Source organism: Neolamprologus multifasciatus, chromosome 2 (assembly GCF_963576455.1).
Source record: "Neolamprologus multifasciatus chromosome 2, fNeoMul1.2, whole genome shotgun sequence".
Lineage (NCBI taxonomy): Eukaryota > Metazoa > Chordata > Actinopteri > Cichliformes > Cichlidae > Neolamprologus > Neolamprologus multifasciatus.
The window spans coordinates 30,315,687-30,342,403 of record NC_140440.1 but is presented as its reverse complement, the minus strand read 5'-3'; the positions used below and the strand labels follow the sequence as shown (position 1 = coordinate 30,342,403).

At 39.4% G+C, this 26,717-nt stretch overlaps 1 protein-coding gene across 3 annotated transcripts in view; it reads left to right on the top strand.

Moving 5' to 3' along the window:
• Nucleotides 1-8,773: 8,773 nt before the first annotated feature.
• pcdh11 (protocadherin 11) overlaps nt 8,774-26,717 on the top strand; it is a 134,166-nt gene continuing 116,222 nt past the window's right edge. The window contains exons 1-3 of one of the 3 annotated variants that reach the window (XM_085170547.1): nt 8,774-9,539; nt 15,719-16,299; nt 22,360-24,867. In XM_085170547.1, coding sequence (XP_085026673.1) covers nt 15,760-16,299; nt 22,360-24,867 — 3,048 coding nt within the window. In that variant the 5' untranslated portion in view covers nt 8,774-9,539; nt 15,719-15,759. The remainder of the gene's footprint in view (nt 9,540-15,718; nt 16,300-22,359; nt 24,868-26,717) is intronic. The other 2 variants (XM_085170540.1, XM_085170554.1) reach the window with 2 other exon arrangements.

Genomic DNA, 26,717 nt, shown 5'->3' with positions numbered 1-26,717 from the left:
AGAAGAATAAAGCACTAGTGATTTATCTTCATAGATACAAGTGAATATCCTAGGTTAGGTGAGATGATGGATGCAAGAACACCTTGGGATTATATTATAGTATCACAATCCTCTAGAGCTGTGTTGGGCAATTAATTTTCCCAGTGGGCCACATGAGAAAATGGGACTGTTGTAGAGGGCCACACCAATAACATGAACTCAGTTCTGCTCAGTATTCATTTTATTTATTATTACTGCTATTATTATTAGATTTTTAATCAATATGACCCCAGATGTTAAGACAAGAAGCAGTTTTCCCATAGACTTCCTTTACAACCACAACTGTTCCTGTTCCTGTGGCCCAGTCGAAGTTTTGAGCTACTTGGCTGAAGTGCTGGGATGAGGCCTTAGGAGAACACCGGATAAAGTCCTCAAAATTAAATTTATTGAAGCAACTCTGTAAAGAAGAATGAGCCAAGAATCTTCCCCAATAATATGAGAGACTGATAAAGTCATACAGGAAATATTTACTTTAAGTCATTGCTATTATAGATACAAGCTATTGTATCTACAAACTACTCAATCATGGGCTACACATTTTTACACATTTTCCATATGCACCACTTCCATAGTGTTTTCATCCCTGATCTAGCCGTGTAGCTGTGTAGCCACTGAGTGAGAGCTCCCGATCATGTTTGTGAGTCAAGCCTCAGTCAAGCAGAAAAGAACCCACTTATTAGCTATCATCATTTTGCAGACTTAGTTACAATGTACAATGACCATGAACAAACTCACAATAGAAGTTCATGACACATACAGTATTATTATTACATATATACATGCATACAGACAGTCATGCGTCTGCATAGACTACACACAGTATTGAGGACAAAAGAATCACTTGGAACTTTAATTTGTTTTGTTTTTTCACCTTTAACTGCTTATTTACCAAGACGAGTGCAGAAATGTGGTTGATGTGATAAATAATAAATTTTATGTTCTGTTTTATGAGATTTTATACAGGCATTTTATGAAGAGTTTGAACCATTTTATAACATATTTTCCTGTTAAACACAGATTACTCCTATATTACGTCAAACTGAAAATCACATATACTCTAGCTCACCTTGAAATTTTGATTAGGCTGATAACTGTGCAATACATTTTACCTAGTACAATTCTGCACCAAGGTCACTTAAAGTAAACAGTGTGCATTCAGTAAAATCTTGTCTTGCTGAACGACATGATGAAAAGATGTTACTGCTTATGATTAAACACACTGATTCCCTCCTTGCCAGGATCCTAAAAAAAACTCAGCTGTTGGCTCTTTCAGTCCTCTTGAAGAAAAGTCTACACTGTAAATAAGCACGCTTTCATGTCTATGTGACCTGGAGCAGATATAGCAATGTAACTGTACTTAAAAATGTGATATTTTTGTGTGAGTACTATTTTATTTTACAAATTTACAGATTGTCATTTCAGAAATGTTGTTTTCCATTGATTACATTTTTATCAACTCAACCAGAACCTACAAACATAAACACCATATGCTCATGCAGATTTTCAAACGTATTAAGGGAAAGGCTTCTGGAATGGAAGTACATGGTTAGAATAGCAACTTACTGTATTATATATCAAACTCAAAAATAGGCTAAAATACATTTAAACAAATATACAGTTATAGCATAGTATGACCTAGGTCACTTTGTTTTGATTTGGTTCCTTATTTATTTGTTTAGGCTGTCCTGAATGACTTGAGGTATTATCCCCTTTGCCACTACATCGATTTTATGTGTACTTTTCTGTGTTGGAGTCGTATGTTAAAGTTACATTTTGGCCAGAAATTATTAAAGCTGTTGGAGTCTGGTACTTTAGTGTAGGACAGTGTGCCCAGAATTTTAAGTTCAGCTGTGGTCTTGAGAATCAGTATATTGGTAATGTTTGGATCAATATGTTTGCTTTTTGCAGATGATGCTGTCTTTCTGACTTTAGTGGAATTTTTTATTGAAGCATTTCGGAGCTCAGTATGATGAACTTGGAGTGAATGCCAGATCCTTGGGAATTTTTAAGCTATCTGCAGACCTTTGCTTCCATTCACCCATAAGAGCATAAAGCCCTGGCTTGCAATTGGTGTTCAAGCAAATCCACATATGTCTTGTACAGTTGCAGTGAGACTCTAAAGACATCAGTGAAGCTCACATTGGACTTCCCTGTGTGCACTGAGGTAGCCTACTTTAATGTCAAGAGAAAAGGGCTTTGTTTCTACAAATTTGAGGACACTAAATTATTAAGGTGTTATCTTATTAAATTTTGCCTCAGAACTAGACCACTAGCATTCAGAAGTATTGAGCTGAGAACCCCACTGTAGAAAAAGGTGACTTTTCCAAAACGATCCAAGTAGATGTATTCTGTCTACATTTGGTTAACCAAAGTCTCAATGGGCTTCTTGGTCCTTGATGGATTTATGAATGGATGGAGTTAAGTAGTTGGAAGCTTATTGATGGTGACTATTATTTAAGTTTGTGTTTTTAAAAACACTCAGTTTTATGAAGATTTCATTCCAATTTGATTACATTTACTAAAGGAAATCAAAAAGGCGTAATAAATTTCTATTTTGTGGCACTCGAAGACTTGGCCGTTACAGATTAATAAACATGTTTTCTGTCAAATACGATTGTTTGTGAACTGCAAGGACTCTCAAAATAGCAGATATAGATATCCCTCAGAAAATGTTGATGTTCCTGGAGTCTTAATTATTATTTGGTTGATGATGAGAAGTGTTTATCAAGTGCAACTATCAAGAGCTATAACACATTTTACACTTTCCAAAACAAAAAATTTCTATTTTTGTTACAGTACTTTTTATTTTTATTTTTTATTGCTTCTCTTAAGCTTCGAACTAAGGAGCGTAAAGTCTCAAGAGTGCAAAAGAGATGTCTGCACACATTGTCTTTGCAGTGCCATGTCTTTGGCAAGGGGGCATCCACAGTTTACAAGGCTTGCCTTCAATTTTACTCATCAAACAATGGTTGTGTACACAGCCCATTCAAGGCAGGGAAAATGCAACAGAACGTGACAAGAACATCAAGCATTTGGCCATCTGGGGAGGAAGATTGCCAAATAATCGCTCCTTAGTGATCATGGAACAGTTATTCTTATTCGTGCCTGTCACACCTTAAAAATAGTGGATGAAAGAGAAATATGTGTGAGCACTGATCTCACCATGTGTTTCGATGACACTGGTAGGAATCTCGCGTTGGGAAACATGCAATGTTCAATAGCTTTCAATATTGTTCAATATTGAAAAAGCTATAAATTGAAAGAAGCTGATTTTTAAACTCCTCCTCCAAGCCTTTAATTACATCCATACAATTTATTTTTCACTTCCTTTTGTTGCCACCAAGGCCAGTCTTTTTTGTGACCTTACAAAGATTCAGCATTAACCCTGAAATCTCTAAAAATGTATTTGAAATCAATTCAGTGACCTTCACAATGCAAAGGCAAACATGATGTCAAGCCCATCCCAATGTCAGATGATGTGCTAAACAAATGTTGCATATCTTTATTAATGAGTCCTCAGTGAGTACTACAGAAGAGGTTAACATTTCAACATGTTAATCTTTAGTTATTTTTATAAAAAGTTATCTTTTTCTTGCAGTTGTATCATCATCAACACTGTGCACTTTTTTTCAATCAAGGATTTTTCACAATTAGTGTGCAAAGAAATTAATGACTGCACAAATGTGCATGAATTTACACTGGGACTGCATACTGCCGACTGTACAGTATACAGCCAAGCAAACCACTCTCGTCTGACAGCGTTGCCCCGGGCTCTGTTTCACAGTAGACAGATGGAAGGAAACATCACCACAGCATGTACAATCGCCTTCATCAAACACACAAAGGGTGTTTTAACAGTCAGTTACTTCTTGAGAAAGGGAAAGCTTTCCAGGAAGCGGGAATTATATAGTTTATGCATCCATCTTAAAACGAGAAACATTTTCATACTGATCTGTTGACGTTCTGCAGGTGCTGTTGAGCATTTGTAATTGGTGTGTTTATTTTCAGCAAAAAATTGACAGCTGAAAGTGAATAGGTGAAACGTGTTGCGCTACAAATTGATCTAGCACCATACTATGAAAAAAAGCAGACGTATGATGTTGAAACAAAGCAGAGGTGCGAAACACTAGGAGTCTTTCATTAATAATGTAAACGCAAAGTCATGTCAGTGTATGTTGTCATTAACTGACACACTTCCCACCTGTTCTTTATCATATGATAAGCCCTTTTAGTTAAATCTATTTATAACCTGGAATACAGATCTTATTACCGCCGTGTGGTAAATAGGTGGCTCATAAATAATAAATAAGCACGACAAATTTCCTGTTAAAAAGCTTCTTTTTTTTATTTCCAATCCTGTCAGTACCTCTTTGTGAAAATATGGCTATTCTTCTAAACATAACAACATTCTGATAAGAGTACTCTTACTTGTTAGGTTGTCAAAAGCAATTAACAGTTCAGCTGCTGTCAAGGACAAACTTGACATGATACATTCACGGAGAAGTCAGCCTAATCACTACAGTGCTTGTATGCAGTTAGTTTAATGCACAACATTAACTAAGATTTGTATCATCACTCACACACATAAACACACACACATACATATATTAATTTGCCTGTGGAACATTAGGTGAGGACATGTAAATTGACAATAATCTGGTTCAAAGACTTTAGTCTAATTGGTGCATTCCAACTACATGCCACTCAGCGTTAGACCCCTCATTAGTTTTGAGAGTTCTTTGCTTAATGAATTCGGTCCTATTCTGTTATAACCATGCTTCAAACTTATCTGACAGGATGTTAGTGACATGAGTTGCCTCCACAATAGACTTTTCTATTTGGTATTAGGCTGACTGTTTTAATCAAACCAAATGCAAGAGTTTTTATAAATAAAATTCTGCTTGCTAATCTCATAAGCACTCTTTTGCTTATATGCATGGGAAATTGTTTAGACTTTTGATCATTTATGATTTTAATTCAGATCTTTTTAACCATCAGTTGATGGGCCAAAATGCATGTTTTAGCTCCAGTTGGGCCCCAGTTACCTGTGCCTAGAGACCATGCGGCAACCACTTTACACAAGGAAAAAAAATGTATATTCATTCTACAACTGGTTGGTGAGTGGTTGTTGGAGGTTGCTGTAGGAGAAATTGGTTGCAAGTTGTCAAACTTTCTAAAAAACTTTTAAAGAAATGTGGTGTAGACCGGAAATTCACCTTAAATGCAAACTTCATCTTTGCACTTTTCAGAGTTGGTGTGTTTCATGCAAACCACAGGCAACACCTGAATCTGCTACTAACCAAAGCAGTCACAAGACGGTTTTCTGTGCAGCACCATGTAGCTTTTTGTAACCACTTTCATCACTGCAACTGTCAGCAACCGCCTGCAAAACGTTTGCCAACCAGTCAGAGATTGCACATTTTGCCCTTGTGACTCGTGGTTTCCAGGTTGTTGCCAGCTGGTCTTTAGGTCTGCATGTCAGGGTTCCTCCCTGTTGGTCAGTATGATTTACTGTTGGTGTCTTGCTGCAAACACCCCTAAACTGCAGAGTCTGGTGTGTGTGTGTGTAGGAAACACACAAGCACACACAGTGCTATATCACTGAGCTTTAAGGGCACAATACTATTAAAGCAAAATCAGAAAACAAAGAGAAAGGACTTTAATTTAATGGTCAGTGTAAGTGAATTTCCATTTCTTCCTAAATCTCATCACCACTATGATAGCATTTGCAGTCTGAAGCAAATTCTGGAAAGTAAACTAAAATGCTAAGCAAACATAAAGTATGTGGCAAATACATTATGCTGTTTAAAATGATGATTTTTGCCATCATTCTTTTTGTTACAAAGAGCAAAGGCACAAAGTATAAAAGGCTGAAATGCAAGCAAATTTATTTTCATCTAATGTAGACAGATAATTCAGATTTTGTGTATGAATGCTAATATTCAGAAGTCTCAGGTGGACCCACTGCTTCCTCATAATATTTTCTCTTTGGTTTTAGCAATAATGTCACAGACATAGTCTTTTTCTATGTCTACTGCTCATTCATGCTGCATATTCATGCCCTATGGAACAGTTCAAATATTATTTCTTTCAGAGATTCTTTGTGTCTGTCCTGTGTTTCAACACTTTTAAAATTCTCTCTCGGTTGCCAATAAGGTAAAAGCAAATATTGAATTGTCCTCACTTCGTCCACTCCATCTTTCTCAAATCTTTTTCTTTCTCCAGAGATCCTTGAGAAAGTGGGAGAGAAAGACACAGGCAGGAAGAAATGAGGCAATAGCGATAGTTTCAACTCTTTGTGGTAAATCTCAGTGGTTCTTGAAAGTTGCCATGGATACAAACCCAGCCTGTATGGATGTGGAAAAAAAAATGTTTTGTCAGGATGTATCAAACTCTTCAAAAATATCTTCTGTATTTCTACAGACTACGCTTTAGACATATTTGCACTGCTTTCTTTGTGAGTGACATGCTGTGGGGTACTTTTTTCCTACCAGAAAAACATACGGTGTTAACAATTTAAGCTCAAATGTGCAAATGCAAAGGTTTTGTTTTTGTGTTTTTTTTTATATATCCATGGCAACTTGTAGAGTGGTGAACAAAGACAATAGCATAGCACAAACTCCATTGCTGTGTCTTTGGACAAGTTATGCTGTTTAAGCTGAAAGGATAATACAAAACCACAGAACATTATTGAATCAAGTATGGTCGGCAAAACCGCTGTCGTCTCTCAGCACCTCTGAATGTTAACGCACGACGACCTTGCTATTTAGCTCTGCAACCCATTCCTTCACCCATCCCTTTGCCCAGCTGTACCACACTGATAAGGTATATTAGTGAGTGTGCTCCTTCCATTTCTGCTACATGTGAGCATAACAAGTCATGGATTCACTGCGAGTATGATTAAAAGCAATGATGGGTAGAGTGTCAATTTGATCATATCTATAAAAAAAACAGAAAAGCAAGTTTTGCTATTTGAAAAATGTAAAGAAATTGTAGTTATAAGATTGTTGGAAATGACTGCAAAGTTCTATCTATCTATGTAGATACGCACACACACATATATATATATCTGTCTATCTAGATAGCTCTAGATCTAGACAACACTTTAGTTAGTATTTTGTGTTAATACTTGTTTATTACTCAGTAATAAAGTTGCATTCACATTAACATGCACAGTCCACAACTTCCCTGTCACAACACTACCTCTCCTAGTTAAGGAAAGACAAAAAAGATTAGGAAAAAACACATTGGGGTTTGGGTGATTTGACATTACTCTGAACAAAAACCTAACAAAAAAAACTGTGGAGTGGACATTTAAGATAATCAGCTTTGGTTAAGCTGCTGCAACATTATAACTGAGGATTTCTTTTTGTGCCAAGAATAATCAAGAAGGTTAAACAGAAATATGAACCAGTGTCAAATAAGTTTTACACCCATGGCTGTATTTCACGTTGAATTATATTATTGTGGGGATTCATCTTATAAAATTTGACATGAGGAATTATGTGCCGTCTGACAGATAATATTGCTTTTTGGCGTTCAGATACTGCAAATGCGTTCTTCAGAAATCCTCAGAGACAGTTAAATTAAGAAAACACATTGTGTATTAGACAGTGTTTTCTCAATAGGAAGAAAATAAATCACCCCTCGTTTCATAGTAAATTAAGAAAAAACAGCAGCCTGTGGTTTTTTTTATCCGCTGCTAAAAACAAGTATTATTTGGTCTAAACTTACAGTGGAATCATCTGGTGAAGTCCCTGTCTTCGGGGATGAAGAGCACAACAACATCCTTAGAAGGGAAACAGTGAACAGGTGAGGGAAAAGCACATAAAATCATGCCAGAGGCTAAACTTGTTAAAATGCAACAGCCATTTGTTGTATGAGGTGATGTCAGAGGGACAAAGGTAATTGGCAGTAACATGATGTTGGTCATGATGATTTGACCCTCTGCAACCATAACCCTTTTTGACCCCTGTAAAAGAATCTGTTAGAATCTACTGGAAGCTATTTAGGGACAGAAAACCCATCCATTTCACCACAGCAGGAAAGTAATAGCTTGGCAGTATGTGATTAGTAATTGGTAACATTACACGGATCCCCATCTGACAATGAGACTTGCACCTGCAACTGTATTTGCTGATATTTTGGTTCTAAAGTTAAAGAAATGGCATTGCTTTGCTAATACCAAATAAATGCTCCGTATTGTTTAAATGAGGTATACTTTTAGACAAGGCATTGGCATTTTTTAACTTTGTTCATTGTCATCTTGTTATTTCTTACATCTCAAGCATTCAAGCTATTCATGCTACTAAGATGGTCTTTTAATACTCATAGCCCATAGTAATTATTTCTGTATTTATAAATAGAAGTTGTGAAAAAATGTAAGCAAATTCGTAACCCTACTTTTCTTTCCGGAGTATGTCTCAGCTTTTATATGCTGACATCTCAGGAATGTCTGAAAAGAATTCAAATCTCAGATCATTACACAAATGTGCCATTGTTACAGTAGTCCCTTACTCTAGGCTTTGTATAAACGCGAACAGTGCCCCCCTCTTGCTTTCAGGTGGATTCCTGGAGCACTCTGTCTACAGCAAACAGCAGAGGCATCTGTGGTCCACGTATACCCCAACATCCACCTACTGTACATCTCAGTGCGAACATCTCTCCAACGCAGTGCGGCTTTAAGAGAACCGGGGCTCTTAAATCTGAGCTTGGCTCCTCCTACCTCCATGATGTCAGTCGGAGGGAGAGCGAGAGGGAGAGAGGTGAGCAGCATTGAGGAACTGAGTTCATACAATACTACTGAGACATCTACAGCTTAGCAGACAGATACGGTGAACCGCCTATCCCGGCTCCTGTAAGTGATGCTGCACTGAGGCACACTTTGATCCAACTCCACTGGGGGGGCGATGCGCTCTCTGCATCCCGCATTTAAGAGTTTTTTTTGGTGGAGAGCGCGTACAGCCTTGAATCAGTCAAAACAAGTGGTTATAACATTAAAATAGGTTTAAGCTTTCACTTTTTCATCAGAAGTCTCTCTCTGTTTTTTTTCGCCCTCTTGGATTTAAGTTTGATGTGCGGTTTAAGAGGCTTTTAACGCACACATGTGCAAGTTTGCTGCCAGCTGGCGAAAATAGGAATTTCAAGGCAAATTAGGCTAGAGAGACAAAGTTTATGTAAAACAAGCGTGGATCACTGCGTATCTCCGCCTGTGGGATTGTGAGCCCAATACATCCGAAGAGGAATTACAGCGTCCTTTAAGTTGATCGCTGTGCATGCCCTTTTTCTCTTGCACGCGAGGACCACATTTTTTTAGCACATGGATAAGTTTTTGTAGTGGATAACATTTTTTCTACGCTTCTTACCGATTTTGATGAGGATCCTTTCTGCCCGTTTCCCCCACTTCACATTAATTCATGGCACTTCTTTTTTGTGAATCAGTGATGTCTCTGCGCGACGGTACTCACGGTTGATTTTTTTCATCGTATTCGAACGGAAAGGTAAGCTTCGCTCTTATATACTACTTTACTGTTAAAAACAAAATGCATTTTACTTTAGCGCTCATTGAATGTAGGCGCATATGACCGCTCTATCCCGTGTGCGTATTTGGAGAGCTCCATACCCTAATTTATTTACTCTGTACGTACTGAAATCTCGGTAAGGGTGAAGACATGAAGTATATATATATAAAATGAAGGACAACAACATAAACTGGGCGAAAATCGGGGACTGTAAAGCCTAAAAGGTAGTTCGATAGTGTTGCGACAGTGGGTCATTTTGACGCTGAGTGGGTTTACCTAGAGCTGGTCCAAAGATATAATAGGCGTCCCCGCGAACCGAGTGTAAATACAAATTATCCATTTACACGGTGCATCGTGGAGCATCTAAGCGGAGTTGTCGCATTATGAATGTGTACCGCGTGGCCGGTCACGACTTCGGGCTTTATTTAGTCTTGCTCGTTGCTGATCGCTAGATAGATAGGCCCACTTTCCAAGAGCATCCAACAACAGGGACTTTTCAGCGCAGGTTTCTCAACAGCTTGGCCGCTGAGCTCGGTGCGTGGGTGCGCGGCAACAGCGCGCTCCTGGTCAAGCGGTTTAGCTGTCACAGACCATAACCTCAGGGGCTTTCATCCTGTTCACACTCCGACTCGGGGGGAGAGGGGGGGAAAGCAAACACGGAGTGAATTTGTTCGAGGAATAATAGTTCAAATAGTCAATATAAATTCCACTTCTTCCTAGAATTAACCACCACGGTGGGCTTTTGTGGATAATTTGCTATACCTGACCCGCATGTATATTATTATTGTGGCTGTTTTGAGAGGCCTGTTAAACTCAGTATTTCCTGGAGAATAACTTCAAACGGTAATGTGAAGCTCCCGAGATGTGCCAGATATTTTGGCATTATCCTCGGCGGTTTATATTAAAAGGGGAGTCAGTGGATGATGGAAGCAAGGTATATACTTTATTTGCAAAACACAAACAACTATTTTATCATTCACATCCACATTTTAAAATCGCCAAACGCAACTGAAACTGACTGTAGTCTTTAATATCCTTGCATGACATGCTCCAAATTTGTTTTATGGCTCTTAGAGGTTGAACTACAGCACTACCGAGTGCTGAGTTTTGGGAGTCATTAACTTGCTCAGGGACACACTATGTGTTCTGAAGAGCTAATACAGTAAGTAACTGCGGTGTCAGGGATTCTTACCAGGAATGGTGTCTTTCTGTATTTGCTTCAAACTCTTTCCACAGTTATAATTAGTTTATATAATACAGTTAATTAAGAATTTCTCCACAATTTAAGTTCATTTTAGTTCCTCTCTTGGGTAACTTTCTGATGACACACTGTAGCAGATAGCAGGAGGTGTCCTTTTCATTCTTCATCAACTATGACTTATTAAATTTGACTACCTGTATAAAATGTATCTTTTCTGAAATGATTTCAGAATCCACAATGGAAAACTTTTGAAACATTTTGGCACAATTCCACACCATTAAGAGAGACATTTATATTTTAGCACTTATTCATAATAGTGAATTTTTTCACAAGTTTTTCATAAGTTTTATTATTTTTGATGGTTTCTCTGACTATTTAGGATTGAATTTAGGATTAGTCAACCCAGACCCATAAATAAAAATTTAATACGATTTTAAAATGTACTTACAAGTTAAATTTAACTTGTGAGATGACTTAAAACTGCACCAATCGAATCGATCACTGATTTAGCTTTTGGATTTCCATGTATGGACTGCCCTCTTGAGGTCCATGATTACAGCACTGATATTTAGCTTGTCATCTTGGAAATAGCGGCGGTCATTTGTTTACCTGTGTAGTAAAAGTCTTCTTATGCTAGTTAATGTAAGTATTAAATTGATTCAGACGTGAATATGCAGTGGCTCAGTCAGCCAAACAGCATTGCTTGAATCTAGTTAAACATTATGCTAGATATTATGAATCAGAACTTTTTTTTATGTAGTAGGTAACCCTCTTTTTTAGTTGAACTTCACTCTACATACATTGCTGGTATTGTTTCCATATCGAGGATATTTTTTCTTGCAGTATATTACCTCGCACTATTGCATTGCCTAAGCACTACAGCTTAGGCAATATAGACATTGCTGAAGTTTCCCAAGAGAAAACAACTTTTGTTCCACCACCATGTGAAGAGAATTGGTCCAGCGGTGTGCACTAAAAAAGAACTGACTGATCATGACAGAAACCTGGTCTGTCAGACTGTCAGCGATCCTTAAAGCTGTTAAAAGGGAAAATGCTCATGACAATCAAACGTATTCCATCTACCGGTGCCCTCTCTTTAAAATCTCTTTGGATCCACAGCCAATATTGATATACAACTGTGGTAAAAACCTGGCTTTGACAGTTAAAGGACTCCAAATGTCAGAGTAACTACACTGAAAGTTTCCAATAAGGGTATCTTTTAGGGGTGAAGGTAGGAGGTGGCAGTAGATGTATGTCTCCTCTCCCGCTGCTCCCTTCAGCGGTTGCAAACCACAGGAAGACCTGTCCATCACACTGTCGTGGAAAGTGATCTCGGGCCAGCCTGCTCCTCTTCGCTGTGTTTCCCAAGAGGGAGGCTTGAGTTTGCCTACTGGATTCAACCTGCTGTCTGGGGCTCAAAATAGCATTTCAGCAGACTAGTGAAATGTAAGCAAAGGAGACACTCTGACTGACACCTAGAATCCCCCTCCTCTTACTTTTCCCCCCTCCAGCACAATTCCTTTCTCACCTAGCTTATCCCTTATGGACAGGTTTTTAAAGAAGTGTGACAAGTGAAAATCACTGCACTTGTTGGAAAATCATGGTTCAGAGAAAAGATCCCACATCAAATTAATAGAATACCAGGAGTAAATATGTTCAAGGGCAAGGTGTACCTCTCACGTGTTAAATAGTTAATATTTTAACTTCATTAGTTAAATAGCTACAAATGTATATTTATCCTGATGTATATGTATATCTGAAATAGAAAAAAGAGCGCATTTGCAACACCCATTAGCGATGCAAGGGTGTCTTGCTTATTACTACATTTGTACTCCTCCATGTACTGAATGAAAAACATACTACACGCCTTCATCCTGCAGCACATTATTGTCACTTACCAGAAAGAGGAGATCTAGATCATGCTTTGATCTTTTCTGTTTTTTTCACTTCAGCGAATCACATCCCATTTAAGGATGTAATTTAAACTTCATTTTGCGTCGTGCGAGCTCAGCCTTGCACTGCCTGGCGATCATCACAGTAAAGCAATTGCTGCTCACTCTAAGAAAGATGCACACTTCAAAGTAAAGTGTGTCACGGTTACTAATAGGATATATCTCATCGATATTTTGACGCGACAGTACAGCACTGCTAATATTGCACGTGTAGAATGAGTAACCCTCACACAGATCAATGTCATCTCGCTCTTTTTTTCCTGTTCAACTGTTCTTTAATGAGTCTCGTGCGACTGCTTTGTGAAATGTGGGAAGTCTGTGTCTACACATTTCATGAATGCCTTGCAATTGTTGGAGATTCAAAACCAGCTTAATTAAATTCTTATTTTTAATCAATTCCCCTTTGTCAGCGGGCAGAAAGCTTCAATAGCTATGAACGCTGTTGCCTTGCCAATTTAGAGGACCCCTGTAGTGCAGTTTAGGTAGTCATACTTTTTCTACAGAATACTGTCTCAAATGGATGGAAATTTTATAAAGTAGTTAATATTATACCTGGATACCAACAAGTCAGGTATGCATACAAATTTAAAGCAGAATCTGTAAACTGTGTCGTGGCTGTCATACACATTTGCCATCCTTCGAAGCTAATGTGTGTTTTATTTCAAGGCAGCCGCCTTGTGAATACAAATCGATATCTTGGGGATATTCATATAAGGTTAACAAACACTCACTGGGAAAGTTATTAGCTGTTAATTGTGCTGCAATGCAGATGGGTGGTTGTGGCTGTGGGGTGGGGGTATGCTTATAAGACTTTACCCTTACATGTGGATTAAAAACAGACCAGTAATATAATATTCCTGCCCCCAACCCCCCCCCTGAAAAAAAAAAAATTAGCAAAGAAGGATGCACTTTTGTAATAAGACTTAACTTCTGCCTATTAATGCACATGTGGCAAAAGCTCAGTGGAGACCAGCGCAGCTGTGGGTGACACTACGGAATACAGTCTCTTGAGTAAATCCAAGAACGTTAAATGAATGAACTCATAGAAAATGCTAGCTAGCAAATCACATCACACACAGAGTAACTCACTTAATAACAGGTGAGGGTTCAGGGGGCAACATGTATTTGGTGTCACTGGGCAAACAAATTAATAATAACCGTGTGGTATATTCAATTAAAATGCTCTCACAGAGATCTAGTCTCCTTCTCCTCTCCTATCCTCTTTCTAGGTTTTCAAACAATAGAAAATTTAGCCTGTGACTGCAGACTTTAGTACGTTAGTAACCTTATTGGACCAAATCAGGTGAGCTGTACAAATTAGTATAGAGAATGGAAAAGCCAAGATAGGAGGTATAACACAGTGGCGTAATGTGATAAGCAGGAGTAAACAGGGTTTGAGTTTTTGTAGCATATTGACATATTTTTAGCTTGTAGTATGTGCATATGTCCATGTGCTCAGAACTGAAAGGGGGGAGCTGCAGGAGGGCTGCCATTTTTAAAATCTGGCTTTTTTTTTTTCCCTGCAACCTTTTCTCACTTTTTGCCTACTGCAGCTTTAACCAGTGGAAAGCAGTCAATATTTATGCTACAATATGTGCTGAATTGTAAGGTATTAGTCAGGATCGTCGTCCGGTGAGCTACCTGGATTTTAGCAATCGAGGATCTTGCGCTTTGGCAAGCTTTTGTACTTGTACAAAAGAAAAATGTATAACAGACTCAAACGAATTGGGTCTCTGTGCTTGAAAAGTTGTCAGTGAATATTGTTAACTTATGTGAAATCAGCCTCACTGTGTTTTAAACATTTTTGCCTTGCAAACAGCAAACTGTGTGCAGTTTAAATTTAATGCTAGAGATAAAACATTTGCTAGCATGTAATGAAGGTCAGATTAAATTTCTCTAATTTGGCTAATGGTGGCTCTCGCAATAAATCATTTCACGTTGTTGTTTCCTTCCACTGCTCTTACTTAAAACAATGCTTTCATCATACTGTGCTAGTTTACGCACACGCGGATGTTCATGAAATATTTGAGAGCTCGATTATTTACATTCCAAACAAATGATGCTCTCCATTAATAGCTGCTGTCAAGCGGTACAACTCCAAGTGTCTGTGTGTGTGTGTGTGTGTGTGCGTTCATGCATGGAAGCAACAGTGCTTAAGGCTCATTTCTGCTTTTTCCAAATGAGCCAAAGCCTGCGTGTGGATGCGCTTTATAAGGACACTACTGTAGCATATTGACTTAGACCGACTCATATATGATGGCGAAACAGCAGAACGGTGGTTAGTACTGCCTCAAAGCAAAAGGGCGCCTGCGTGGGTTCTCTCTTTGTACTCTGGCTTCCTCCCACAGTCCAGAGACATACAAGTTAGTTAAATTGGTGATTCCAAATTGGCTGTAGGTGTGAATGTGAGCATGAGTGGTTGTCTGTCTGTCTCTCTGTGTTAGCCTGTGATAGATTGGCGACCTGTCCAGCGTGTACTCTGCTTTTGCCCTATGACAGCTGGGCTCCGACCCCCCACAGCAACTCTCAAATGGACAAGCGGTTAGGGAAATAGATGGATATAAAAGGAGCTTTTATCCATTTTTTTGGTTCTTTTTTTTCAGGCAAAGTAGTTTGTTAACAAGCTTTGAAAGCAAACTATTTCATTGTAACACTGAACCTAATTGCTTTCATATTTCTCAATAAAAATATTAAATGGTACATTACGGTGATGAAATGGATTGATGGAATGCATGAACTACTAACCTTTACGTGTTCGCTTGCTCAACGGATGTCATCAAAGGTTAATTGTGTAAAACTGCCATTAATTTGCTCTCAAAGACATGGGAAGGATGTTGGCTCATAACTAGTTAAGATGAAGAGGTCAAGTTGAAAACTCTCCATGAGGGAAAATAATACTAATTACAGCAGAACTTGAATACCGTGTAATTTTCTGCACTGACATTGTGCGTTCTGTCTTTCTCTCTTCTTCCCCTCCCCCCACCTTGGCTCGTCTGTCATGACAGATTTGCTGCAGTGAAAGTGAGGCTCCCATCTACTCTTGAGTATGGACTTAGCAAGTCAGGCTCATGTGCTGGTGGTCTTGCTCACCTGTGTGGTCTTACAATGCCAGGCCCAGGAGAGGGACTACACAGTGAAGGAGGAGCAACCAGAGAACGTCCGAATTGGGAATCTGCGCAAGGACCTGGACCTGAACCTAGACCCCAGCATCAGGCTATCCTCGCCGTTGCAGTTCAAGCCTGTGTATAAAACGGGCGATGTGCCTTTGGTGAGGGTGGAGGCTAACACAGGGGAGATCTTTACCACCAATCACAGAATTGACCGGGAGAAGCTGTGCTCCGGGGTCTTCAACGAGAAACGCTGCTATTACGAGATTGAGGTGGCAGTGTTGCCGGATGAGATCTTCAGATTGGTCAAGATCCGCTTCCTGATTGAGGATGTGAATGACAACGCACCCCTTTTCCAGTCCACTGTAATAAACATCTCCATCCCAGAGAACACAGCGATTAACACACGATACCCGGTGCCCTCAGCATTTGACCCTGATGTTGGGATCAATGGGATCCAACATTATGAACTAGTCAAGGTGAGCATTAAGCCTGTTTCATTATTGATATATAAAAAGAGAAAAAAAAAGGTATTTGAAATCATAATAATGTTAAAATGGAAAATCGAGTAAGGCAGTATTTCCTTATACATTAGTGAATTTTCAAAAGATTATTGGAAGTATTGGAAGAATCAAGTTTTTTAAATATCTGGTTCAAAGTGGATTTTGTAATGAGCTTTTTCATTAATGAACCTGAAATGTTTAACAGACCTCCGATGGATCTAATGCTTTTTGTTGGTTCTTCCAATTTCGGAAGTTGTATTTGATTCTTTTACGAATTATGATTTTGTTTCAAAATCACTGTGTCTGAGTCCCTAGCACTAATGTATCCCTGTTTTGTTTGATATGTGCTGAACTCTCAACTGTAACAAATTCATTAATAATCAAACACATCCAGGTAGCAGAAAAGAATTTCCACGTAAAGACTTCTTAAAATATCTACTTCACTATAATACTCCATGCTGGCAGCCTAAACTAAATGCTGTTTCTTCCAAATTAAATGTAGAGTAGTAAGTGACTGAAAGAATATAGCCCGAAGCACTGTGTTACTGGAACAGCGTTCAAGGTACACGTTTGCTGAAAGGACTAAATAAAATAAATATACTTTAATTGTCTGTTAGGTATGTAACTTTCCGAGCAGTTACAGCCACACATTTGAGAGATTGAAAACGATTGTAGTAATTTGTTTTGGAGAAACACTTTTAAAGAACAAACACACAATAGAAAGTATGAAATTAATTGTCTGACTTTCTTCGAAGCAAGCACAATATTCAGTGCTCACATTATTGATTAAGCTGTAACAAACTCTTATGCCTGCAACATGCCACCTGTGTACATCAGGTCTGAATAGCTGACTATTTGTTAATTAATGAGCTCTTACATCCTTTTTCTTTGTCTTTGTCTTTTTTTTTTGTAGACTTCATTTAATATGACTCAGATTCTGCATTAGCTGATTCTTTAAACCCTTTATAGTGCTGTAGAGTGTAGTTCTATAGTGTATATATGCATACTGCAAATGAATTCACAATTTGCATTGAAAATATGACCTACTTTTTCATACAGTGCAATATATTGGAGAGTCTAAAAGATTATATACCAGCCATTAATATCTCCATATCTTTTTCATTAGTAGAGAAGGCTGTAAAAAGGGTATGTTTTCACTGTGTATTAACAGAGAACATGTAGCAGAAAGTGCAGACACAGCATAAACTGCATGTCCAATTTCCAGCAACAGGTTACATATGCTAAATATAGCGCATTAAAGCAGGTGTAAAGGAATAAACTGTATTGTTGTAATATGCATCCAGTACAGGACTAGGAAAAGCCTTTTTTCTGCACTGTAATATTCTTTGTTACCTAATGAAGTCAGCTCCAAGTTGAGGATATTATCATGTGTTCTTCAATTACAGTCTAGACAACACTTTGCAGATAAGTAGTGAAGATTACATGATCACATAAAACTAAATTATATAACTGTAATAATTGTTGTACTAAAAGTTGTTGTACTTAAGGGAACGGTGTGAGGCAGCATGACAAGTCCACCGTGGAGTCTCAGATGACGTTAACATTGTGTAGGAATGAACAGAATCATTGCTGTCTGTGTCTGCCTTGAATACCAATTTGCATTTTTAAAGAGTCTCCCCACTGCCAAGACCTCTCCAGCGCAATGTCCTGAATTGTTCATGCCTGGAAAATCACCAACCAAATGTTCTGCTCATTACGATGATCATTTGCAATAATTTTCTTTACCCTTCCCACAATATGGAGCTTTCTAAAAACTGTACCTAGGCTGTGGTTGTGTTATCTTTTCCAGGAAAGTCTTCTTGCAGCATCCTTGGCTCCACAGCCCCATTTCGGTACTTCTCATTATATTCTCATTGTATTCAAGATTAATTTGCTTGTATCCCAGGTTCCATATGAGTAAAACAATGTAGGGTGAAGCATTAAAGTGAGTTGGATGCACTTTCAGCCTTTGGTATGTTTTATTTCTGTGGCGAAGTAGAAAGCCAGGGGTTTAGGGGGGAAGGAATGTGTAAGCAATTCCTAGAATAGCTCTTGGCCGCTAAGCCACCCTTGGACTATCTTTGTATGGTCCTGTGAGATTTGTCTCAGAAGCTCCCTCAGAATGATAGTTTGCCCAGTTTTTTTTCTCGTGTTGTACAGGGCACAGTGCTAAAATTGCTTCCATTGTGTAGCACAATGAGCCATACTCAGTGGTGTGTCACTCCACATGTAACTTGCCTGAGTTGTCAATATACAGAAGAAATGAAAGAAACATGGTGGCCTTTTTTGTGCAACTTTCTTCTTTTTCAAAGCCAAGAGGGACAACGGGTAATTTCGTCCTACACAGTGCTCCAGCTCCACATATAATGGTTGGTAATCATACTTTGAGCAAAACTCCACCATCAGTGCAGCGGTGTGTTACGTCACCTGAATTGAATAGAAGTTGTCCTAAGAAATGGTCAAGGTCAGAGAAAGTAATCACATGCATGACTGGAGAAGAATCCCCCACGAAGGGAGATTTGATCAATACATATTCACAGGATAAGTCGGGTCAACACAGAACGGTACTCAGGACTAAATGAGATTTTAGCGTTTGTTTTCCTCTCGCTTTTTACAATTTCAAAAGTTGGCACCGTTCTTTATTCCGGGGCTTGGTGCTTGACGCGTCCTTGCATTCATGTCAGCATCTTTCAGTAAATTTAAAACAGAATATATTTTGTTTAAATTTGATTCTGTCACTAGCTTGACTATGTTCCACTAATAAAACAATGTCTGTATTTAGGGCATTTATGCTTAACCTTATTCCAACAACACATTTTGTCTGAAGTTATTTCCAAGGCCAATCCACTATTATTATTTTTTTTACATTTCTAACTGAAATATACCTTAGATTTTGAAGTGGACTAGTCTTTTTTTTTCTGGTACTCTGAGTCTGAGCCTGACCAAATTCATTCCCAAACTGATTTGAAGATGCAAAATTTATTCAAGCTTCATTCCCATGTAGCAAGAAAAATGTGATTAATTCATTGCATGGTGCCTATAGGCATTGAATATTTGGGTGGAGAACTCACTCTCAAGCATTTCTACTTTTCATTAGCATCCTATTTTGACACATTTTCTTCTTCTAGGGGTTGACGAAAAGAGGCAAACACTTCCTAGGTTCCTTTGTCTTAATTATATGCATGAGATCATGGCCAGGGGCAAAAGGGGGTTGAGGGATAGAGAGAAAGAATGAGGAAGAGAGAGAGAGAGAGAGAGAGAGAGAGAGAGAGAGTTTCTATCAGCATTATAAAGAGGTGCTATAGCTTGTGATGAATACCTCTGCCTATTTAGTCCCATCCATGGGCATCACCGTGACTAGAGTCTTCCTGATATATTCACAGCCCAATCTGAGTCTCCTCTGAGTTTTAATAAGGTCATCAAATTGAGTGAAAGATGCATCTACTGATAATCTGAGGCACTGTCGGCAAAATGGGGTTCAGATTCATCCTTCCCTCATCATCTGCCACCTCTGCTTCTGTCAGTGTCCCTCAATCATTTTCATTTAAATTAGCCAACTCTGATTAGATTTTGTACTTCACAAACCTCACATATATGGTGCTCTAATCCCCCCCTCCCCCTTGGCTTCCAGAGAACCTGTGGCCCTGTAATGTGGGATGAAAGGCAAGTCATCAAAGTTCAAGAAGACATGTACCTGTACGGAATATGTGAGGTGGCAGAGCGAGGCATGGTCTAATGTGCACACTTGACCGTTTAGAGAGCTTTGTCCTTCTCACTCAGCCTTAAGGTTTCCAGTGAGTGATTCATGCTAGTATTTGGCCTTTTCTTAGCCTGCCCTAGATCTTATCACAATCCACCAGACTAATTCTGCATTCAGGAGGATGCACAGCCTGAGAGATAGCTCTCCCCGAGTTATTGAAATGCGGTGAGTGCTGCCTTGTCAGTTGTAAAATTGTGTGGAAAAAAGACAAAAGCATAGAGGAAACGCCGGCTTATAAATCATTGTGCAGCATTCCCTTTGACACATGCTAACTCAACATCCTACTATTAACATCGGGCTTTGCAAAAATATCAGCGTGCAGCTATACTGTGCCGAATCTGCAAACTATTCAAACGACTGAGGATTGAGGAGATCTGTATAGCTCGAGTAGTGCTTAACAATACAGCCCCTAGAATGTTGTCTTGGACTTTTCAGTTAGAAATACTTCTGCTGGGTACATAAAGATTCAGCAGAGTTTATCCATAAGGCAATTTTTTTTTCTACAGTTCCACGCAGAGTTTTATATGCAATGTCTGCTTATCCCTATATGACTTTTGCTTGCCAGAAGGATGACAAAATAAGGTCTGAAAGATCATTGCTGCAGTGTTGGCTGTTTTAAGTAGTTCTGTCAATCACTGACATGTTGACAACATTCCCTCTGCAAGCAATTTTTCAGAGTACACAATAATTTACATGCTGCAGCTGCACGTTTTCTTGTGTCGGCTACAAAGCTATGTTGGCACAAGGACAGTTCTAGATTTTGAAACCTACTGAGGACTCTTGTGCTCACAATTTGGTTGAAGTGTTTCTCCCTTGAATAAGCAGAATGTATATATCTTAATCTCATTTGATAGCTGTGCCTAGACAGAGTAATCTCTTCCAACATTATGTGCAGCATGAAGCTTATCTCTTTAAAGAGGATGCTTTTTCTTGTTTTACCATGAAACTGCTTCTGACTGAAAGAGCTTCAAAGGGCTTCTTTGTTTCATAATGTGCATGCAGCTCATTCATGGGCTTGATCGTCTTCTTATTTCCTCCCCCTACTCTCTCTCTCTCACACTCTCTGTTTTTTTCCCTCTCTCTCTCATACTAGTATGCTATGGTATGGATCCATACCATGTATTTGTCAGGACTACGAAAATAGTGAACATTAGTGCTAGTTTTTTAGGGGGGTGGAAGGCAATTACTCTTAACATTGAGTGCCAGGTCCTCAGGTTTATCATGTGGATTATTCATGTATTTGTTTTTATTATCCTCCAGATTTACTTTTGCCTAGATTTAGCTCCTCCTGAGTGAAAAGCATGTCTAATATGCAGAATTTTTAACTGTCTTTCTTTTTATGTATAGAGATTTCTTGAGGCGTGTGCAAGTGCTTTATTAGTGTGTCTCCATTCTTGGCTGTCTCTCACTCCTATGTCAAAGTTTAAATGTTTATAAAGTCAGCTGTTTCATTTTAACTTGAGACTGTACAGAAAGGTTGAGTGAAGTCTGATTTTATTGATAGTAGCAGAAACTGGATGATGAGGATAAAAAGGTAAACAAATCTCTTAGAGTAGTAGTTAGTCAAAACAGATCATTTACTAAAAAATGGACAAAGGATTTATAACCAAGTATTTCATATATTTTTTGGGATGTGTTTAGAAAGTGTCAGAAATGAACAAAAGCCTGAAAAAAAGCTGATGATTAGCATGTTTGCACATTTGCAGGGACCCAACTGAGATGAGCAGAGCAGAGCAAAGAGCCAGCTGCCTTTGTTGAAGAATTTCCCAGGCTGTTTAACTTGACATTCATCAGGATGCATAAGAAGGGCTACAAAGGAACCTGAATAACCTAAGGAGAAACCTCAACAAGATGTTTGTTGTTATAAGATAATTGAAAAATTTGTAATTTAAGAACAAAAATGCCCAAGGATGCCTTGGAATTGTTATCACATATTTCTTTGTTATTACCCAAGTCAAAATGTGATGTTCTTAGTTATGGTATTAATATATCAGTTGAGTCTGGTTTTATTGAAGTGGCATAGCAATTTTTGCACCAAATGAAACTCACACTGTCTTGTGCCAGACAGTATAAAGGGGAAAGCCCCTAAAAAACAAACAAAGAAACACAAACTTAAGGATAAAATCCTGTGAGAAATGTCATTTGAAGTTAAAAACAATGAGTGGACAAGTAAAATGCTATTTAACACTAACAAGCTGGTTTCATTTTGTTTCCATTATTCAAATAGGTATATAAAATCAACACCTACAATTAAATATATTGTCCTATCTTTGCAGAGTGTCAGTGAGTTTGGCTTAGACATCATTGAGACGCCCGAAGGTGACAAGTGGCCGCAGCTTATCGTTCAGCAGAACCTGGATCGTGAACAGAAGGATACCTTTGTCATGAAGATAAAGGTGGAGGATGGTGGCAACCCTCCCAAATCCAGCACAGCCATTCTCCAAGTCACCATTTCTGACGTCAATGACAATCGCCCCGTTTTCAAGGACAGTGAGCTGGAAGTCACAGTACCAGAAAACGCACCAGTGGGAACATCGGTCGCTCAGCTTCATGCCACGGATGCAGACTTGGGTTCCAATGCGCAGATCCACTTTGCCTTCAGCAACCAGATCTCTTCCTCGACCAAACGTCACTTTGCCATCAACAGCTCTACTGGACTTATCACTGTGAAGCAGCCACTGGACAGGGAGGTAACTCCTGTTCATAAACTCATTGTCCTGGCCAGTGATGGCAGCTCCACCCCTTCCAGAGCCACAGTGACTGTTAATGTAACAGACATTAATGACAATGTTCCCTCTATAGACACTCGCTACATTATCAACCTGGTTAATGGAACTGTTCTGCTGTCTGAGAATGCACCTCTGAACACCAAAATAGCCCTAATTACTGTTACTGACAAGGATGCAGATCTTTATGGCAAAGTAGCTTGCTACACTGACCATGATGTTCCTTTTCGATTGAAGCCTGTCTTTAATGATCAGTTTTTACTCGAGACAGCTGCTCCTCTAGATTATGAGACGACTCGAGAATATGCAATTAAGATAGTGGCCTCGGATAGGGGGACACCTCCTTTGAACACTTCAGCTATGGTCTTAATTAAAATCAAGGATGAGAACGACAATGCGCCCATCTTTCCCCAGCCAGAAATCCAGCTTTCCATACCGGAGAACAATGACCCCTCTACACAGTTAATAAAAATAAGCGCCACTGACGCAGACAGTGGACATAATGCAGAGATTATTTATACTCTCAGCCCTGATGCGCCTGATGGGTTTAACATTGATAGACGGTCAGGAATTCTCTCTGTTGGCAAACGACTGGACAGAGAGAAGCAGGAGAGGTACTCATTCACTGTCATAGCGAGGGACAATGGCTCTACATCCCTGCAGAGCAATGTCACTGTCAAGCTAATTGTCCAGGACCTTAATGACAACAGCCCAACTTTCACACACCCTGAGTACAACTTCTATGTGCCTGAAAACCTGCCTCTCTATGGAACTGTTGGCTTAATCACAGTAACGGATGCAGATGCAGGAGATAATGCTGTTGTAACTTTGTCCATTTTGAATGGGAAAGACAATTTTATCATTGACCCCCAAACTGGCGTGATCAAACCCAATATTACCTTTGATAGGGAACAGCAAAGCTCCTACACATTTATGGTAAAGGCAGTTGATGGAGGACAACCTCCAAGCTCCTCCTATGCCAAGGTCACTATCAATGTAGTCGATGTGAATGACAATCGCCCCGTGTTCGTCATTCCGTCCTCCAATTACTCATATGACCTAGTGCGAACCACCACCACCCCTGGTGCTGTGGTCACCAGAGTGTTTGCCATTGACAATGACACTGGTATGAATGCTGAGCTGCAATACAGTCTTATTAGCAGCATCATCATTACATCTAGGGTCTCCCCTCGAGGTCTCTTTGCCATCGACAGAACAACGGGTAACATAACACTGCAGGAGAAAATAGTTTCCGCTGATCAGGGGCTGCACAGGCTGGTAGTCAAAGTCAAAGATTTAGGCCAGCCGGAGTCATTACATGCTATTGCACTCGTTCACTTGTTTGTAAATGACTCTGTGTCAAATGCTACCTTTATACAAGAGCAACTGCGAAAAAGTATGGAGACACCATTGGATCGCAACATAGGGGACAGTGAGGTAGCGCCTCAAGCTAACGGATATGTGATTGTCGTCATAGCTATCATAGCAGGGACCATGACTGTCATCTTGGTGATATTTGTGACCGCTTTAGTGCGCTGCCGACAGACACCCAGACATAAAGTAGTGCAGAAGGGCAAGCAAAGTGGAGAGTGGGTGTCACCTAACCAAGAAAACCGTCAGATCAAGAAAAAGAAGAAGAGAAAGAAGCGATCTCCTAAGAGCCTCCTCCTGAACTTTGTGACCATAGATGAATCCAAGCCTGACGACCCCACACACGAGCATGTTAATGGTACTCTGGATCTCCCTGTGGAGCTAGAGGAGCAAACCATGGGGAAGTACAACTGGGCAACCACGCCGACCACCTTCAAACCTGACAGCCCCGATTTAGCCAAGCATTACAAATCTGCATCCCCTCAGCCTACGTTTCAAATCAAACCCGAAACACCAGTGGCCCCAAAGAAACACCACGTGATCCAGGAGCTCCCCTTGGACAACACATTTGTGGTGGGATGTGACTCACTCTCCAAATGCTCATCGACTAGCTCCGACCCATACAGTGTCTCAGAGTGCAGCTGTCAGGGGGGATTCAAGACTGCGGGGCAAAGCACCAACCGACAGGTAATTCATGACTTCCTTTTTAAACCCACCCACACTAGTCCCCACTCACGCTCCCCTTGCTGTCCTCTGGTAGGTGATGTTAAAGGGGGTGGGTGGGAGCATGAAGGAAGGGGATTTACCTACACAGACCATGACCATGTCTTCATGAATGTCATTTCCACCTAAAAATGGGAAGAAATGAAACAAACAAAAAATGAAAGAAAACGCAATTTGTTGCAATTAATGCAGCAAACCTTCCACTGTACTGTTGTTAATCCACCCTGTTTTCATTTTGACCATTTAAATGCAACCATAACTGTACAATCATTTACCATAAAACATGCTCAGCTTTCAAAATCCCATCTTTGAGCAATGGAAGCAGAACAACTACAGTGGCTAGCTGTTTTAAAATGGACAGGGAGTAGTTGCTGGCGGTGCAAACTGGGATATGCAGCAACTCTGAATTTGAGTTATTAGGATGAATGAAGCTGTGACTATTTGGCTAACATTGTCAAAGGCACAAGTGTGAAAGTAAAAGTGCGAAAAAATTTTAAAAAAAATGTGCTAAAACAACTTGATAAAGAAATCCCATATTTTTGTGGCTTCAGTCGTGAAAATATTAAGTCCTAGCTTAACTGTGCCAGTGATGCTTTGTGGGAGTGAAACTCATCTGAATGCCAAGGTATAGCAAAGGGCTTATGATTCCCTAAGAGATATTTGCCAAATGTGAAGTGCCCCAATAAATAAAAACTGGCAAAGGGAAATAAATGTAAATCAGAAGTAAGGAGAGGTGGCCTTGCTCTGTGCTGACAGCCAGAGCAGAGCGCTGTGGGAAAGACTGAGTACTGTTTGGGGAGGGGGGGTCACAGGGATCAAGGTGACGCAGAGCCTTGAGAACAGTATACTTAAACACCAAGGGAGCAGTCAAATAAAAAAGCCAGCCAGGCCAGTGTTGCATTTAGCCCATAAATGTCCTACTTTAATGACCCCAATTATTGTTATAAATGGCATATGTTGATTCAAATACTTTACATTTTTTAAATGGTCTCACATTAGAGAGGATCACAACAAAGGTTTGCCACACTGATTTGTTGCAGTTTGTGTTCGACAGGGTGATGTTGTTGTATTTCTAATACATGACAAAGTAATATCATGTTGATATTTGACCTGCTATCACTCCGACGATAGAATTAATGAAGGCTGATTGGTCTGTGCGTGGGGTTGTAATTTATTCATACCGATCTGTGTGTGTTGCCATAGTTTTCCCTTAGTGTCAAACATCCAGTTGATTTTTCTGGCTTTTCCAATCATTTCCTTGTGTTTCGTTTTGCTTTTTTTAAGATTTTTGATGATTCCCATTGTTGCTTGGTTGCACTGGCTTTCGTTTTTGTTACTGTTTTGATCATGACTTTCACAACTGTCATTCATGCAATTCTGGGTCAATTTCATGATATTGCATCAATAATTGATTTTGTTTGATGAGGTGCTTGCTTTTCTTTGTGTCTAGCATCATATTGCACACAGTTTCTCGATCTTTGGTTCACGTCTTTCTTTTTGCTCTCACTATGCTTCTATTTGAGATCTAGCAAGCTTTAAAATTCATCATAGCTTAGTTGTGGCAAATGACTGTTGATCCTGTGAAGTATTGTACTTAGGCTAATTTATGAAGACACCCACACAGACTTGATAGTCATTCCCTTCATCCACCTTTTATTTGAACCCCTAGTTAAAAGCTATGCTCTGCCATGGTACATTATACATAAGCCTGCTACATGCCCCTGCTACCAAAGATTTCATCCATAATGTGTTTATATGACACACTGACGAGTTGTCAGAATGATTTTCCCCTCTTACAAGTAGTGGCTGCCCTG